The sequence below is a fragment of the Hetaerina americana genome, unplaced genomic scaffold, assembly GCF_022747635.1.
Source record: "Hetaerina americana unplaced genomic scaffold, ioHetAmer1.1.p SCAF_1, whole genome shotgun sequence".
Classification (NCBI taxonomy): Eukaryota; Metazoa; Arthropoda; class Insecta; order Odonata; family Calopterygidae; genus Hetaerina; species Hetaerina americana.
Genome location: NW_027286069.1, coordinates 43,710,583 through 43,730,468, shown reverse-complemented (window position 1 = coordinate 43,730,468; position 19,886 = coordinate 43,710,583). Strand labels below are relative to the sequence as shown.

Genomic DNA, 19,886 nt, shown 5'->3' with positions numbered 1-19,886 from the left:
TCCTCCCTCCCTCCTCTTCCACTCCGTCCAGAACTATATATACTGTGACTTGTATTTTTACCTGATGATGTTATACCATAACGAAACCTAGGTCGTAATAAAAGTGGTTTATGTGGAAAGGCGAAGTATTTTAAATTTTATTTCAATGTGACAACTACCTTTGCAAAGTGGCAATCATACAATTAATTTTCAAACGGAAGATGGTATAAAAAATACGACAAAACAAATTTTGTCTGAAATAGAAGAGTTGATCACCAACAGAAAATTGACAACACTGCATAATATCACTAAATGTTTAATCATTAATTGAACCACTAACAACATAATTTCAATTGGTATCAGCATTTACAGTATTTAAACGCGTGCCTGTGTATCCTTAACTAAGACACGTTAAACATTGATCTTAAAAAATGAGAACATACACATTGCTCGGTATTTTTAACAGCATGAACAGTCTTCCTCAGAGGAGTAAATAGTACTCCGGTAAAAGTAGCTGTATCTTAGCATTACTTCAAGTTATATTTGAGGAACCAAAAAACCATTACGGAAGGGTTTCACAGCAATGGATGAAAATCATCAAAAAAGCTGTAAGTCCTAAATCTTATGTCATATCACAAGTTCAATTAACAAAATTATCCACTGCTCTGATGATCCGATACTCCTTGCATTTGCATGCCGTTCCTACATTCTGCGGGGGATTTGGTCGTCTGATGACTCACTGTCACCTACAACATTAGGGATCCCACCAGGGTGTAAAAATGGATATGATATTCAATAGCCTTGAATTTTTGAAATAATGTCAAAGGTTTTCCAAAACGTAACGATTTTCTTCATAGTTTGAATACACGGAATGAATAACTACCATTATTATATCATGTCATTAAATAGTAAGTCCTTATGTACATCAACAAAAATGGCAGATTTATGGATTAGTATTCCAAAACCTATAGCTTATAATTGTTCCAAATTTATTGTCCAAGGGATCTTAATTAAGCTTTATTGAAGAAAAATATTTGAACCATTGGTCCTTTGTAGGGGACATAATGCCCTCATTCTCTGTTGCCCTGCCCTAATTAATACTGGAATTTACCTGACAACCTTCTCTCCATCAATACCGATGAACTCCAGAACTTTCACTGCCTTAGACCAAAGCTCCATGTACCCTGACGCAGGTGTTACTAAAACTGCTCTGGGTATTTTAAAATGTATGGATTGCTCTTAGCCAATAAGAAAACAGTATGATTTAAAATATAGCATTGCTCCAATGAAAAAATAATCAAATACTGGACAATATACTGAACACTTGCTAACCACCAATTAATAACTGATGAGGTCATTGAGAGGAGGGAAAATGGGCGAGAAAGGTGTTGACCTGTATTTATCATTCCACGCGCTCTACTTTATTTTATCCGGACAGAAGATGAACCTATTTTGATGCAAGCTTTAAAACATCTTCAAGAGCAATTGTGACAGTGTGCCAGCAATAATCTTTTAGTAATTAGGAAACGCATAAACGGGCTAAAAGGAACTTAACCGATTTATGCTAATATGATTTCTCATTTATAAGCGTATGGTATTGAAAAGGTGTCAAAAAACGTATCTCAACAGGAAACGACGCAGACCAGACGCATATCTTTCCACAAGATTTCTTTCCAAATACTGCCACCGTCTATATTTTTCCTCATGCATCACCAGAATCGAAGAGACGAGATTAACCACCTTACTAATACGAAAGCCGCAATTTTGAGGATATCGTCTGAAATAATAGATGCAGACGCATGTCACAGTACACGCTGCTTTTAAACATTTTACTTCTTGAATACTGCTGAATCACTGAATATTAATCAGCCCCTTTCACTTTCGTTTCAATAAAACATTTAAAATTTAAAGTACCAAGTGTGTGAAGAAAGAGGAAATATTGTCATTAAACTATTTTCTCCAAATATCTTTAATCGAAACTAGATTTATTATAGTCGACCGGCAGGTTACTTTCAAAATATTAACCTGGTTGTCCATTTGCCAAATCACTGAACAGGGCCCCGCTTTGATTGGTCAATGAAGAGAAGGTTTATAAAATTTTTAAATGAAACTATCAAATATTGTATAACCATAGGAGCTAAATTTAAAAACAAAAATTATTAAAACAGAATTATTCAATGGAAATATATTTTTTAGTTATGATGAAATCTTTATAGTTAGATTTACTGCCATTGCATTCGCTAACATCGCTACGGGCTTAAGCTCCACCGAGGAGGTGAAAAGTGACATAGGCCTGATCGCTGCATTCGTACGGCAGCCATGACAGTTCCAATTCCCCCCGGGAAGTGACAGTACCGAACCTTGTGTCTCGCGAAATGGCTTCTGATAGTGGGGGAGTAGAGTGGGCTTCTTTTGTGAAGCCTATTCTCGCTGCATCTTATGGGTCTTTCAACAAGAATGATGTGTTTGAACTAGTGAAAGCAATTATTAAAAGGTGAGTGAAAATGTTGCTTAAAACAACAGGAATACTTCTGCAGTATCCGATATATTCAACACAATCTGCTGTTCAATGGTATCACCACATATAAACATTGCAAGCCTCATCAACAATGAAAGTTGAAGGACTTAATCATTGCTAAAGTATAACCCATCGACAACACGTCGTGTAGCAGACGTGCCTAGTTGTAGTTTGCGAAATACTTTCATCATTCCCTGGTGTATTCTGGAAGAAAAATGACTACGTGAGATAGATCTAATTTGGTCCATAAATTCTGATGCCTGGTTTGCCAAGAAGAGAAAACAATTCATTCGTCTTTTTTGGAAAATTATGGATTTTGGTATGGTCATTTCGTAACTTGGTATAATTTTGTTCGTATGTAAGAGACGGAGATTTTAAGTACCATTTTAAAGATAGTCGCTGCGATCGTCCATCCGCGCTTGCGCATTAAATAGCAACCTACTAGGTAGCACAATGCCATCACGTCCGTATTTACCTTTAACTGTGCGAGTTTGAAATGTCCGAGACCAATGATAATCTTGCCGATTCGTTTTCTGCATGCCAAAGGCGTGAATGCGGTCGTAATCCATGGGGTGATAGTTATCGTAAATTTGTTGCCTGTGGGTGACATCAGTTCCGAGCCCATGACTCAACCGCGGAGAGCAATCCAAAATATAAGGCATTACATTCTCAGTTAGGGGAGCTTCTCTATCATGACAATTCCTGTCAACATGTGGCTCGTCGAACCCATGATCTTATCTCATCATATGGCCGGGAACAATTTGATCACTCTCCTTGTAGCCGATCTAGTGCCAGACAGGCTGTGACTGCCACATGTTCCTGTAATTATAACACATGAATGCATCTCGTTGGTCAGCGTTAGACAATGATGATATCAAAACGACCCTTCTGCAGTAGTTGCCTAGTCAATCAGAATTTTATGAAAATGTTACTGAAGCTGGTTTTACGATATGTTAAATGCCTCAACATCGGTGGAAATCATGTCGAAAAGTGGATTACAGTACAGGCTTTCAAGTGAAGAATAGGCGCTTGTGTTTTGATATCAAAACTACACATCTTTATAAAGACTTATATTTGTTGAGTAATTAATATCGGGATTGGGTTATCATGGCCAGTGCTGCTGTACATACTGCCGTGTCAGAAAAGAGTAAACAAAAAATTGCTATTTCAAATAAACTATTTGTGAACTGGTTTATAAATAGATAGTTTAATTCGCTTTCAAACCAAACTACGTAACTTATCAGCTTGCGATTGAGGGAGTTGCCTAATGTTTGTTGCAAATGTATTCTTTTAATGTTTGGAAATTTTATCCGGATAGGTTAAACTTCCGCGAAGACTGTTAGAAAGTAGTTTTTTTGCGGAAAGTGACGGTTAACATCGACAATATGACTTCAATTTTTGGTTTGATTATATATATATATTAAAAAATAATGTAGGTACAAATATGAGGTGACTGGCCTTGTACGTGCCACCGAAGTATCTACGATCTAATTCGAATCTGCTCGTGTTTTTTTAAGTAAATTCAACGATTGATTTTGCATTAAAATGTTTCTAGTTATATTTCACAAATTGTTTCCAATACTGCGCAATATATTTACTCACAACTTCCCATGTGGACAGATTTGTTATTGTTTTTCGTGCCTATAATATAGGTGTTTTTATACATTTTCATTTGATTTCAATTAAGTGTCCACGTTATTGGAAAGTTTGATCGATAGGCTTGAGTTGGTTTTAGACTAATGGAAATTTGTTTTTTCAATGTTCAAAGTGGGATATGGCATTTGTTTTGTTGCCATAGTGTTTTCAGAATACCTTTTAAAAACTGTTCTGATTTCTCACATATAATAAATAATGTAACTGGTTAAGTTGGGAAAATCTTCCATATAATTACAATGTGTACAAAAAAGTTCCTTCCATTTATAATGACCACTTAATTTCACTTGAAATAAAAATGTTGCCATGTTTATTCTTTCAATTATAGTTCATTGTTAATGGAAAAGGAAAATATTACAGTCAATCATATCGATATAAACTGAAATGTAGTTGTCAACCTGAAAGTTAATTTGATAGGCAGGGCTCATGCAATCTTAGCCCTATAGTGTGTGCAATTCATACATCAGGGAAGGGGGCAATTCCTTTTCTTGTACCAGCTGTGGTGCCTCGTCAAGATGTGGTACCCGAAAATTATAGTTTGAGCCAAGCTGTTTGGACCTCTGATCTGTAGGCCAGTGCTCTACCCACTGGACTACTACATCCTTGCAATGCTATATTGATAGGAAATTTTTGAAAATGTTGTGGCTGCATAAAATCTTTCATGCATAACATCAGTGTGTAAGTCAATATATGTGATGTCATTAATTCTTATGATAATACTATCATGGACTCCTCAATAATTAGAATTAAGTTCACGGAAGAGATTATCATGGTGCATGGCATAGCTTAATGGTTGTGTACAAGCTAGAAAAAAATGATAAAAATAGCCTTTTAATAGTGTTAACATATTAAGGTCAGCAATTGGGGAAGGATTAGACATGGGATAATACTGTTATGTCCCTGATCCACCAGGTGTTGGTGGAATTATGCATAATTTTTGAACTTGTTTAATTATGTCCTCACCCATAATTGCTTACTGAATGTTTCACTAGGAATCGGAAAGATATATTACTTGTTAAGGTATCCAGTCCATTAGATAATATTGTAGTGTAAAACACAGTTGAGATAACTTCCCTTGAATAGCTAGCCCCATTTACCCAGATTGTTTTAATACCTATTCAATAGTTGGCCATTGTTGCCTTCCATTCATTGTTTGTTGCCCTCATTACAGGAAAAGCTAAATTACCAATAATTGTGATTGAAGCTTTTAATTGATGATTTATTAAGCTGTTTTTATAAGTTTCACATTAGACTATGCACAAACTGGAGGAATGGGTTTTGAAGGGATGGATGAAAAATTGTAATACTTTTAATAGAAACTTATTGGGACTGGTTTCATAAATGTATGATTTTCCCATGGAATAAGGCTATTCTTCTATAGGAACTGGTGATTAAGCAATATGAAAAAAACTATGTACTTGCTATTATTGAGTAGCTTGATAATTTCATAAGTTATGCTTTGTAATTGGAATTCAATTTCGTTCCTTGACTAGTTTGGTTGCAATGATATTTGTTGGTGATGGGTTATTTTCAAATGACAGCTATTCATTTCATGATGACAAATATGCCATGATAGAACTTCACACTGCAGAATTAATAGTGGTGACAGCCATCCAATGAAGCACATTTTCAACCATAAATAGGCATTGATGCATATGTTTTTGGAATACCTAACTACTTAGAGAATGCAATGCATATACATGCATACAGAGAGAATGGAAGCAAGCCAACCTGATTACCTGATAGTTTTTCTGTGGATAAATTAGGGTTACCGATGTGAAACCTACAAAATTGCCATTGAAGGTGCAATTTTGACAATTATAATATATATGAAATGCAATAAAGTGAAAATTTTCACATCAGAGTCAAAATGCTAAAGTTGTCATTTCACATCATAGTGTCATGTGAAAAACACTATTGAAGAAGGCAATAAGAAACTGCCTCAATTATGTATCCCCCAACTTAATGATGGACATAATTATGAATGAGTCCTGGCAAATATGGGACCCACCCTGCTGGACCGCATGCTGTGCCTGGCAGCAGGAGAGGTAAAGCTTCTGCAGTCATCTCATGAAATGCTTGCAAAGCAAAAACTACAGTAGCAGCAGGAAAGAATGAGGACTTGGGATGTTAGGACAAGGATATTAGAAAATATAAAACCAGTTGGTAAAGAGGAAATAATAAATATTTTAGCCAGTGCTAACTGAGATAGAAGAAAAGAAGGGGTTATTGAAGGAATAATTATGTATAGTATACATAGTGATTGGGAAGAGGGTCAGCCAGGGGTGGCAGTGATATTGAACGAAAGCTGGGAAGAAGTATAACATATATATATATATATATTTATTTATTTATGTATATATATATTTATGTATATATATTTATTTATTTATGTATATATATATTTATGTATATATATATATATTTATGTATATATATATATATATTTATGTATATATATATATATTTATGTATATATATATATATATTTATGTATATATATATATTTATTTATGTATATATATATATTTATGTATATATATTTATTTATTTATGTATATATAGAAATAGCTACTGATGCAATATTATAAGAAGTAAAAGCTGAAGCAAAGAACCTTGTTATTCAGGTTTACATGCCATGGTGTAACTGTAGGAAAGTATTAGTAGGCAGGGTGTCAAATCAATTGGGAGGAAATAATGGAGTGTGTCCTTGGGAGGTAACATTAATAGAATAGGTGGTTTGGAATACGGCAGGCAAGGAAGATGGTAGTGGTTAAAGAACAAGGAATGACCAGGGAGAAAGCAATAGAGTTATATAGGAGATGAGGCTTAATCATAACTAAAACTTGGTTTAAACCTCATGCAGTACTGTGGAACCTTGCTTGACAAGCATAATTTGTACCAGAATCTTACTTGTGCAAAAATTCTTGTCAAGCTAAACAATTTTTCCCATGTAAATTAATTTAAAGTAAAATAATAAGTATGATTTTCTGAAAACAAATCATACTTAGCCTGCTCTTCTGGACTTTTCATCCAATTGAAGTTTGTGAAGTTCCTAAATGGTAAACAAGCAGTGATTTAGTTTTCAAATCCCTGCTTGCATGGGCACAAATTAGCAGAATGAGACAGTCTTTCGTAGGCATGTGGCTGGGCAATGCATTTTCTTCTACTACTATATAGAGTCGCTTCAGCATCTTTTTCCTAAAGAGACCCCTTTCCTCACAATTAAAAGTCTGTTACAGCTGGTAGCCCTCAAAATGTATGAGCTTCTTGAGATTGCCAGTGAAATTCTCTGCTGCCTTTCTGCTGGAGCTTTCTGCTTCGCCCTGCCTCACAATTCTGCGGATGCTGATTCTTTTCTTAAACTTCTCAAAACATCCACGGCTTACTTTAAATTCTTTTAATATGATCATTGATGATTCTGGCATCTTCTTAATAGGGTCAGCAAAAATCACTTGTACGTATTCACAAATGAGAATCCGATTAATTCTGTCACATAGTTATTGCTTTTTGTTTATCCATATGAGAGTAACCTTTCAACATCATTGAGAGTATGTAACTGTTGAGTAGAATTTCTGTCACTCCCTTTGAAGGTTTTATCTCTTTAATCTTTTTCTTGTTCTTGAGGATAGTGCAAATCTTCGATGTAGATTGATTATATATGTGTGCCAGATCTGCCTTGCTCAGACCTCATCCTCGCTTTTCTGTGATTTTACTTTTCATTTTTATATTTATTTTTTTCTCTTATGGCCGTCATCTTGCATGGTTTTTTCTTTGGGGATATTTTTGCAATGGTTACTACTCTTTGAACAAAAAAATCACCAAAAATGTCTGAACACAAGTTCAGAAAAATGTGTGATCACAAGCAACACTAAGATTTCAGCAGAGCAAGTGCTAAACACAGACTAATGCTGTAGGGGAACATTCTGGAAATTCCCATATCCTTGTCACTCAATGCAACAATTTCAGGATGTAAAAATCATTCGCCTTGACCGGGATTTGAACACAGATCCTTCAATGTCTGGTTGAGTGCTTTAGCCAGTTAAGCTATCGGGGGCGTCCTCTTAAACTCTGAAATTTTGTCACTCCTTTTGTGAAATATAGCTTGTTAAGCGAGTCCATTTTTCACAATAATATTTTTTTGTTCAGCTAGATTTTACTCTATACTAGAGAATGTTCAAGGATTCATAGAAGTATCATGTAGACTATATTATGGTTGAGTACAGATTTAGGAATAGCATAACTAATTTGAACAATTTTGTGAGAGCTGAAGTGGATTCAGAATATAATTTAGTTCTGTTGAAGTGTCATGTAAGATTCCAGAGGACAAAACAGAGAGCTCATTTTAGATAATGGATTGTCGCAAGTATGCTCTATGGTATTCCTTCCCTGGCCCCTCCGAGTACCCCAAGTGACCAAAGACACAATGTTTCAAGTATTCGACAGAGTATTCCTCTCCTGGCTCCTAAGTTGGGTATAAAAGCCCTAGTTGCGGGGCGAAAAGCAGTCAGTTGGTTATCTGGCAGTGACCGGCAGGACACGATGCTTCGGCTGTGTTGCACTTGTTGCGACAGCGTGTCCTACTGCTGACTAAACTTCGGACAAGGGTCTGCCTAGGTTATGTGTTTCGTGACCGCGTCCACACTGCCTTATCCCTTCCTTTCTGACGGACAAGGGCTCTGCCTAGGTTACGTGTTTCGTGACCTCGTCCACCCTGATACTCCCTCCCTTCCTGACAGATGAGGGCTCTGCCTGGGTTACAAGTCTCATGACTGCATCTAACCTGCCTTTACCCTGTCCCAGGTAATGTTCTGCCATTCTAATGTGGTCCACACTCGCGTTGGTTTACCGAGGGTATTGCTTAAACCTATGTAAAAGGGGGGATCGAGATGGTGCGGGGGCTAACGTACTGGCTTCCCACCCAGAGGGCCCGGGTTCAAATCCCGGCGGTGTTGAATAATTTTCAGAGGTATCTCGATCCCTACTTGAGGTGCTTTGTGGAGGGCACTTTGAGTGAGTACGCCGTCCGTCGGATGGGACGTTAAGCCGCGGACCCCTTGGCGCCTTTCATAAAGAGTAGGCTAATGCCGATGCCGGGTTTCTCTCCACCCTTCATCCTTTCCTGTCCATCCCCTAAGGCGCAAATGACCTCAGCTGTCGGTCGCCTCCCCTCAAAACTACTACTACTATGTAAAAGGTGTAATATGACTGATGTAATATGATTGTTTTGGTAAGACTCGTCATATTTATTCTGGCTTTCCCCGATACCCTTTTTGTCGCACAAGAAATGCCCCTTGCAATGGGATTCTGGAAGGATTAACTGGAACATCAAGAAACGAATATTAGCTGGCTGTAGAGGAAAGGGAGATGAATGCAGGAGAAGGAAAATGAGAACATAAATGAAAGAGATATTAAAAGTGGCAAATAAAACTAGGAAAAGTTAACTGGAAAAGGAAATAAAAGGATTATTGATAAGATGATTAGGAAGAAAGATGAGAGAAGGAAATAGAAGAAAGTAAACATGGAATTAGCTAGAAGAAAGTACATGGAGATGCATAATAAACTGAGATGGGAAATTAATTGAGTGAAAGACTCATAGTTGAGGTGCCAGGACATGAAGAGTTCAGAAAGGAATGGTGAAATTAGTGCATTGTACAGAAAGGTAAAGATATATGAGGAAACAAGAGGTGAAAATTGATGCACATTGTTAAGGATATGGCAGGAAAGTTGCCAATTGAACCTGGAAAGACAGGAGAGAGATAAAGAATATATATAGGAACTATATGGTGAATATAATAAGTCAGCAAGCTTATATGTAGAAAGAGAATTATGTGGATAAGGATAGCTTAGGCATACCTAATGGCAAGATAGAAAGAGCAAAAAGGGAATTGCATCAAATAGGGCCATGGAGATGGAAGACATTCCCTTTAAACTACATGTAGGCTTCCGGATAATGTGGAGCAGAGAGGTTTTATGTCCTAATTTTTTACATTTACGAGGGAGGAATTAGGCTGAAATAATTTGTTAAATCTGTTCCAGTTCCCAAAAAGAGTTGAGGCAGCCATATCCAATGACTATAAAATAAAATTTGATTTCAGTGGCAGTTAAAGTGTGGCGTAGGTTAATGAATGATAGGATGGCATTATGGGCTAATGTTAACTTGGAGAGGTGATCAGTTTGGATTCTGGAAGGAAAGAGGTATGTGTGATGGCATAGCAGTAATAAGATAACTAATAGAAAGGTACATGGGGTACGATTAGGGTGCATTTGTTATATTCTTAACAAAGGGTATGAGGTTCTCAAGAAAGAAGAAGGCCAAGTGAAATGTACAAATTGAAGGGCATCAATTAGATAGGGGTTGGAATAAGTTAGTGATGAGGATGGAATAAAGGGAGAACGGGAGTTGTAGAGTTGAAGACCAGGTTCATGTAGTGTGGGATAGGCATGTTAAGTGAAATGAAGGGGTATAGAAAAAATGTGGAATTAAACAACAGTTTGTTGCACTGTGGTGGGTCAATTTTTGGCTTACTTGGTGAATCTACAAATATTAGTGTCTCCAGTATTAGTGGGTAAGTTTGTGTCCATCCCTGTCCAAAACCAACCTTGAATATATTAGGTTACCACCTAATAATAATGATGCTCAATCTTAATTCCCTTTTTCAGTGCTAATGTTCCAGAAATGTTGAAAATTTTCATTCAGTATGAGAAATGGTAATACTGTCCAATATTTTTCTGTTGGACAGCAAAATTCTTAGATAGAGGTTAGCTTAAGTTATTTTGTTTAAAAATTCAATCCATTGGTGCTAAGTGGTATAAATTAGGGAGGCTCTCTGAAAGTTTTAAAATACTCAACTCCGGTAAACTCATCAACTCTCAATGCAATCCATTACACTGGATAAGCATCATGGAATATCTTAAAAATGTTGGTATAAAGAAATAATAAACTCAATTTTTTTCTATTATCTATGGTATATATTTTTGGAATTGAAAAAGGTTGAAGTTTATAGGGAGTAGTATAAGTTGCCGGGTAGTCTTGTTGGGCAAGGCTTAGAAATGAAGTTTACCTTAGGTGGTAGATTACCAAATAATAAGAATGCACTTCTGCTATAAGTATTTTAATTCTTTGATATTGTTTTCAGTGAGAATGAATTCATCAAGCATGATCCTGAATATGAGCCCTTCTATACATCATTTGCCATCTTGGCTGCAGATTACATCAGCTCCAGCTCTACCTCAAGTGAGTAACGTCGTTTTAGAAAACATTAGACTGTAATTTGAACAGAAATGGTTTGATGTGGAACAACCATAATTAAGAAGGGACCATTGGTGTGCATGAAATTAAACATGAAAATATTATTCTTTCCCATCTAGTCCAAGAAACATCATGTACATTCATTTTTGTAATATGAATGGAGATTATCATTAAATTTGAAGCTTAATAGCACCACGGATGCTTAGAAAACTTTACCTAAATGTATTCCTTTATTTATATCCTGTTATGGTGGTACTTTCAATAATACTTATTATTGTGTCTCTTATAAAATAAATATAATAGTTTTCCTCAGATTTTTATAAATATGTGTTCATTGTTGATGTTGTCCTGTGGCCTGTTGAACTGTTTTACACAAAGCTTTTAAAAAATGATTCCTATATCTGATGATGTTACAAACAGACAAACTGGTGATATGTGCACGAAGATCATTTGAGTTGAATGAGACGTATAGAGCAACTTTGATTCAGTTCATACATTCTGATCACTTTTGAGAAAAATGCTTTTTTAAAAAACATTTATCCCCTATTTTATTGTCACAAAATTTATTTCACGGATGTAATTGTGAAAATGCCTTTGAGAGAGCCCAAAAACAACTGATTGCTGGCAAAATATTCAATAGCTGTACGGCAGCATTATATGCTCATTTCATATCAGCAAATGATGCTGCTGTACCCTGTATTATTGCAAGTGCATCACGTACACATTCCGTATTTTATCCTTATCATATTTGTCTCTTACACATCTTTAAAAATTATGAGCATTGGAGGTATCACTCCTTCCTTCCTTCATCTTAGTCACCATTCCTTACTTCAAAGCAGTCCACTGCAATCCCATTCATTCTTATACATCTTAAATTTTCATTAGTTTCATGAATTTTTCTTATAGCATTTAATAGCTGATTGACCATTTTATATTCTCTCAACTTTCTGCTATTCTCCTCATCGTTTGCATACCTCAAATCAGCAACTCTAACACAATATTTTAATGCTCATATCCCAGTATTTCCCCTCAGCAACGGGATTAAATAATCATATAGTGTGTTGTCTTACCAATACTAATCATCACAGCAGTATGGCTAACTTTACAGTGTTTCAATGTGTAATATGTATACTTATGTAACTGGAGGTACACTCTATAAATGTATCATGTCAGGACAGTAATTATGAGAGTTGATTCTATACAGACAATTCTTTGCCAGGATGGGATTCATGCAGCTCTCCTCACAATTCTCTGATACATTTAATCTTTTTTGCTCTTCCAATTGATTTCCTCTTCCATCATTTGTTTAAACAAGCTTATGTCTTAAACTGTGTCTGATGCATTTATTCATCTTATTGTTATTTTTACATTGACTTCTCGAGGTGTTGAGTTCTGTGATTTTTACCATTTATTGTTTCAGTCCAAAGGAGTCAAATGGGAGCTGTATGTTCTGCTTCAAGAATACTTATGCGATACATCTTGGGAAGACTGAAAGCATTAGAAAATGCTAACCCCCCAGGGACTATTACTGGAGGCCATACATCTGGCTCAACGCCACCACTGGCCTTAGCATCTGAGTTACTATTGCCTCTTCGGGCACTCTGTAGTGGTACCAGTATGCTCTCCCGTGCTGATCAAACTGCATTAACAGCTGTGATGAAAGGAGCTCGACTTCCAGCGCATATACGTACCTGTCCTATTCCTCCACCTTCCTCAGGTACAAATCTATTTTCTATCTTTTTAATTTAATTATTATTAAAACACTTACTTATATTAGTTATATGGTCTTGTAAATTATCAGTTGAGTATCATATATTAATTTAATTCAGGTTAGGTGAAAAGAAAGATTATTGGAGTAAATACGAAAGAATGGCAACTTTTTAAATTCATAATAAAGTAATGATTAATATAATTGGTTGAATTGGAGATGTTTGATATTATTTTTGTCATTTACACTGTGTGTGGTATATACTGACCTAAAGTGCATTATATAAAGTTGATTTTTTTTATTCTCTAAAACTAAGGCATTTATGATGCATAATATGTTTTTTATCTGCATGAATAAAAATGTGTGCTGCAGGATGCCCAATAGAAGTGAAGACTTTAACAGCAGTAAAATATACATTCTGTTTATCTGTACCTCCCTCCGTATAAATTTTGAAAGTTTTGAATTAATGATGTATATAGTGTTCCTTACTAATGAAAATAAGGATGAGTGTGTAAAATCAATCCATATTAGATGGGAACCTCGCTTAACCAGCACCTTGCATAGCAAGTAATTCTCATGACAACCAAAAACATTTTGACCAGAAATGACTCTCTTAACAAGTGGCTCTTTGCATAATGACTGATGAAGATAGAGTAGTGCCCTGAATGATTCCATGCCTACCAATTTAGTTTCATGTTTTGAGCTCTTTCAGCTAGCATCTCAGTATCGCTAGTGGTCGCACACTTTGCCATACTTGTAATCTTGCATAGTATTTGTAGCTTTCTTTATGAAAGTTTAATAATATTTTCTGCATAGTTTTAAAATGACCCTAAAGAAATATCCACTAGAAGACAGCCTTAAGAGAATAAAAATAACTGTAGAAAGGAAAAGTAAAATCACTGAAAAGCAAGAACAAGGTGCAAGCATGGCTGATCTAGCGTGCACTTGTGAGGCATGTTCAGGAAGTATGTTTTGACCTTAATGGACTCTGGTTTCATCTTTTTTGAGGTTTGGATCACTGAGGGGTAGAGGGAGATTTCCTAACCAGAACAAGCATCGCAGGAACACGGTAGTATGCAAACTGTCATTGTAGTGTCCCGTTGCGTGAAAGATGTTGGTAAGAAATACCACCTGGTGTGAGCCACGTGCTGTGATCTACTTCCTCCTTGTGGAAGGAGTAACACATACCAAAATTTTTATACCAATTCAAAATGGTTTACAGTGAAGGTTTTATGAACAAAACGAGTGTGTTTAAGTGGTGTAAGGAGTTTAGTGGAGACGGAACAAATTTTCATGACAAATAGAGGAGTGGAAGACCTTCCATTTTGACTGATGAGTTGGTGCATAGAATCGAGGAAAATAAATATAATAAGAAATACATTTTGTAGCCAATCGCATTTTGTGAATTTCATTCAACCTTCCCCCTTACAATGCCTTCTCACTGATTGTTAGTAGTCATGGGGTTTAAGATCTTGAATTTCTATTGGATTGTAACATTGTATTTTAATACATTATATTTCAGCTGCTGATAAGGAATCCTCTACCCCGTCTCAAGGGCAAGGTTCATCATCAGGCACAAAGGAGCATCATAAGAGAGCTAATTTGGAGCTTTCTACCGCTATTACTGATTTACTTACTATGCCTGTAACTGATTCCAGCTGTTTACGCCAACCAGAAATGTCTGTTGGCTTTCCTGTGAGAGATGACACAAAACAGGAAGTAGATGAAGTGGATCCTGTTGTTGAAGTTAAGGTACTATTTAAGTTAAATTTGCTTGGCTTAAGTTATACAAAACTTAAGTATCTAGAAAAAATGCACGTTTATTCTTGATTGAAGCTTCTGTGTAAAAATGTTTTCTTTTTGGTCTGCCAATTCATTCTACCTTGGCAGAGTTCTATTCTATTTGAACTGAAGGATATTTTTGTAATGTTTATGAAACTAAATACCATTACGCATCTGTTGTTGACATTACAAGGAATGGTAAGTCAATGACTTTGTATTATTTCTCATTCCACCACAATTCTAATGGAAATAAGCTGATAAATATGGGAATTGAGCAATATTTTAGCTTTCATCCTGAATTAAACGTGATATTTGGCAGTAGAATAGGGTAAAGTAGTATGCCACGAATGCTTGTATTAGTCACAAATTGTAGATGCCTGGTTACTTCTAGGTTACTGTTTATTTTGGGATATGGTCTTTTCTTTGAATTACCATTTCATCAACTCTAAGAGGTATGCAATTGGCCTGACCTGCTGGCTTATTCCTTACCTGTTATGTGTTGTCCTTCCCCTTTGCCAAGTATGTTAAGTCAGTGTTACTTGAAATATAAATGATCCTTCTAGGCTTGAACTGAACTTAATATACCGTATCAAAGTAACTAAAGTTGAGTGGTTAGCTGGATAAATCTGCCTAATTGGACTATGCTGGTAAAAGGACTCTTGTGCTAGACCTTAGAACATTCACCTAACTAAACACACATTTGTTATTAGAAAAATTGAATCTTTTGTGTACTTTTGTTTTGCTGCCCACAAGTCTTATGCTGTATTGTAGGGTCTTGTTTACTGCCTTTTTAGTTTGCTAGGGTGCTGTTGAATGATCTTTATGGCTTTTCTGCTCGTTGGTCATTGTTTCACTCCAGACATTTCAAATGGGTCAGAAGAAATTGAATGGGACTCTTCTCAACAGAGAGTTCGGGTGAAACAATCTTGTTATTTAAGTCATGGATGCGATTGTTTCCTGGTGTGTGTCACCTATTATAAACAGCAAGAAAATTGTTTTAATGTAATCGATTCCACCATTAATACTTATCATATAACTTAAATATATTCTGGAGTTTAGAAGTAGAACACTCCATAGTTGGGTACTTTAGTATCCCCAAGGGTGCCCATAAAAATTTAAGATTCTTTATTCCTGAGAGAGGAATTGATGGAAATTTTTATATTTCAATTTACATTTGAGAAATCCTTTTATTTTATATTGCATATGATTTTTCATTTTCCTCAATGATTAAAACTGAATTATTAATGAAAGTCATATTTTAATCTGTTTCAGGAACTCTTCATTCAAACAAACACCCTGAGTCTACAGTCCTTAGGAGGTGGGGATGTGATATTAAGTGTCTGTTGTACATCATTGCCCTTCCTTGCGCGTTATGTTGTAAAATTCACAGATCTAATTACCAAAAAGGTGTTTAATCTGCCTACCTCACACGCTGAGGCTCTTACAGTCCGCTCTTGGTAAGTTTTTCACCATGTCTACTGCCTTTAATGCTAACAATAGATGGAATTAGCTTTTGAGTTCCTAACATTGTAGGTACCCCATTGGTTTTTCTTTTGCATGTTTTGGTCCAGGTTAACTGAAGGTGTAACTGTTAAATTTGGGCCATGGAACTTTAAAATGCAACATAGGCGGGAACCATAATGAATCAAATAGGGTGCTACATGCAGGGAATATCATGGCTATTAGCATTACAATTTTATGCTTTGTACCAATGTGTTTTGCCAGTATTTAGAAATAAATTTTGGAGGTTCCAATACTGCTGTTACAATTTTTGACCAGAATAATTTTTAAACCAAAAAGCCTATTGTAATAGTTTTATTACAAAAAGTAGCATCCATCTTGCAAAATGTATTATCCCTAATTTATTTTCATGAGATGATGACGTTTGGTTAATCGTTTTGTTATAATATGCATGATTAAGTTAAGGGAGATTGTGTTATGTATAGCCACTTCGTTTTATTATAACTACTAGGCTTTTAGTATAATCAATTTATTTTTATTTTCATTCATGTTGCAGTTTACAGCTCCTCCTTGAAGATATGACTTCAGCTTTAAATGCCATTTCAATACCAGTTCTGGAGCCTTTAAGTGCATCACGTTTATCTCGTCTCTCAGTGTTGTCATCAGCATGCCTCTATGCAGCCCTCACAGTGGCCACAGCAGCTGGTATTTTGGGTTCTCCCCCATCTCAACCACCTCCACCGCCTCCACCGGCTGCTTCCCCTGCTCCAACACTTTCCAAGAACACCCAACAGCAGCCCCAGGGCCCAAAGGAGGAAGAAGTTGATGCCTGTGAGGCTGCCATTGTAGTGAGGGCTCTGGAAGTATTCTCACTTGTATCAACTGTCATAGGAGATTCTCCTCGTGCTGGAGGCCATGTAAGTTGAGCGAACTGTCTTCTTTCAAGTAATGAGCCGTTGAAAATTCTTTTTATGTTCTTGTTTCTTTCAATATACGTTTTTTAAATTTAATTTACTTAATACTCTTCCAGATATTGCAAAATCATATGATGATTGGTGTGTGGGTGTTGCTGTCAGGACTCCAAGCACAGTTGCCTCCGGCTTCCTCTGAAAAATTGGGACCTATTTCTAGCAAAGATGATAAGGGAAAGTCTCCAAGTAAAGTGAGGGAGGGGTCAGGAAGAGTCAACTTAATGAAAGCGTAAGTTGACTTAGATAAAAGTTTTCTAATGGTTGGTTCATAATATCTAAAATATTGGTGTCTCTAGCTGTATCTCTAATTTTTGGTTGCTATACTGTTTTCCTCTTATGTTTAGTCAACAGAGCTTTGGAGTTCTTTCGGTTTCATTAGCCATGCAGGCTTTAGTTATGCTGTCTGTTTTGCTGGAAGATCTTCGCGTTGAGGAGGCTGGGAAAGCCTGGCCGTGGGGAATGCTTGCTCCCCAAACTGGTAGTGAAGAAGAGGACAGCATTGGTACACAAGAGGAAGATCCTCGTCCTGCTTTGCTCAACATAGTTTCACAATGCACTGCTCTCTCCAGAGCTGTTCGTGTATTGGGTGCAGCACCACTAAATCAGCTTTTATTTTATTTGGCCACCATCAGTTATAGAAAGGTAATTATAAATAATTGTATTAATTTATATTTCCAATTCTGAATTGCCTGCATTATATAGCTTTTCTTGTGTCATTATGTATGCCTTAGATGCCTGCTATTTTATGGACATATATCTTGCATTAATTTCCACTTTCAACAATCATTTTTTGTCATTTTTATTGCCAATGAAAAGTAATTGTAAGATTACAGTAGGTTTTTGATTATTGCCCCAATGAAGGCATAAGGAAACCAGAAATTGAAAAATTTAGGTAATTACCTCATTTCAAATGAGGACCAAATAATTACAATGCCCTTTAATATGATATAGTTTACAATGCAACAATTTTGCAGTGTAAAAATCATTCGCCTTCATTGGGATTCAAACCTGGATCCCCCGATGTCCAGCTGAGTGATCTAACCAGTTAAGCTACCAATGCATCCGTTAACACTCAGAAATGTGTGGTATTTTTCGTCACATCTGGTTCATTTGAAGCACTCAAAATTTCAGAGTGTAAGAAAATGCCTCAGAAGCTCAGCTGGGTAAAGCACTTGGCTGGACATCAAGGGATCCGGGTTTGATTCATGGTCAATTTGAATAATTTTTACATTGAAATTTTTGCATTGTAATGCACATTTAGTGGATGACTCCGTTTAAAGTTACTGTCACAAATTCCAGCAGTTTCTTGGAATTTATGAAATAGTTTAATATGCAATAGTTTGTGCAGATACCATTTATTCATAGTTTTGCATATCTTATAATAAGCAAGCCTCTCAATACATTAAGTACTTGAATTTTGAAGTCATGATATGGCCCTGTACCCCACAAGCATTGTATGCTCTTCGAAATAATCAAGATGCTGATGCCATTAAATGCTGCATTATTTTGTTTGCACAATCATTTAGACATTTTAATTCTTCAATTGTTTCTGGCTCAACCTTGTGGAAATTCATGTTAATGAAATTAAGAATACAAAGTAACTTTCCACTGTTCTTTATTAGCGTACAACCGGTTTCAACGCTCAAGCGTCATCATCAGGTACCATACCTGATGATGATGCTTGAGCGTTGAAACCGGTCGTACGCTAATAAAGAACAGTGGAAAGTTACTTTGTATTCTTAATTTCATTATTTTAATTCTTATTACTTTTATAGAGATTGAAACATCATAAATTACTTTTATTTCATGGCTTAGTTTTAACTAAGGTCATACTGTCTTCAGGTGGAGAGTACCTATGAGTTTGTCTTGTGCTATTTTAAATAAAATATACTGAGAGAGATTTTATATCATATTGAAACTCTACAGTATTCTATGCTTAATGATAACTTTGTATGTCAGAACAGCTATAGGTGTACAATATGTAATATGTGTAAAAGCAGTGTTTCAAACTCATAATGAATCACTTCCACAAAATGAAAACTGAGACCACAGTTCTGTGCTAATGTTATTAAGCTTGTGTGCATTTTAAAACATCAATATCATAACTGCAAACAATATGTCTCATGTAGGCGGTCCCCCTTTTCATTTAGAATTAGTACAAATAAGGATATTGGCAGTGGGAAGGTGATGTTTCTAATTTAAATATGGATAATTTAGTTTGAAATTGTTAATTTCATTCCTGGATTTATTCTGCTATTAATGAAGTTGGATATTTGTATATCATTAAATGAAATTTTATTGGATTTTTGTTGTGTATTTTTGAAAACTAGGCTTGCACTCTTAAGCGTATACAGAAGCATCCACCTGAAGGAGATACTTTCAGCACCTCTGATTCCACTACATATTATGAAGATGACTTCAGTTGCTCAGATGAAAGCTCTAATGATGATGGTAAGTAAGATTGTGTAAGCCAATAGTCTGTGACCCAAAGAAAGTAATGAGACATTGACTTTTTGTAAGTTAGCCTTGTGTGTAGTATTTTAAATTGATAACCTACCTTAA

The 19,886-nt window shown here is 35.9% G+C and overlaps 1 protein-coding gene across 6 annotated transcripts in view; it reads left to right on the top strand.

Moving 5' to 3' along the window:
- Positions 1-2,313: 2,313 nt before the first annotated feature.
- Positions 2,314-19,886, top strand: part of poe (E3 ubiquitin-protein ligase-like protein poe) — a 133,652-nt gene continuing 116,079 nt past the window's right edge. For all 6 annotated transcript variants that reach the window (XM_071589166.1, XM_071589141.1, XM_071589156.1 and 3 more), the window contains exons 1-9: positions 2,314-2,473; positions 11,290-11,387; positions 12,823-13,119; positions 14,633-14,862; positions 16,165-16,349; positions 16,910-17,270; positions 17,384-17,553; positions 17,669-17,966; positions 19,655-19,775. In XM_071589166.1, coding sequence (XP_071445267.1) covers positions 2,355-2,473; positions 11,290-11,387; positions 12,823-13,119; positions 14,633-14,862; positions 16,165-16,349; positions 16,910-17,270; positions 17,384-17,553; positions 17,669-17,966; positions 19,655-19,775 — 1,879 coding nt within the window. In that variant the 5' untranslated portion in view covers positions 2,314-2,354. The remainder of the gene's footprint in view (positions 2,474-11,289; positions 11,388-12,822; positions 13,120-14,632; positions 14,863-16,164; positions 16,350-16,909; positions 17,271-17,383; positions 17,554-17,668; positions 17,967-19,654; positions 19,776-19,886) is intronic.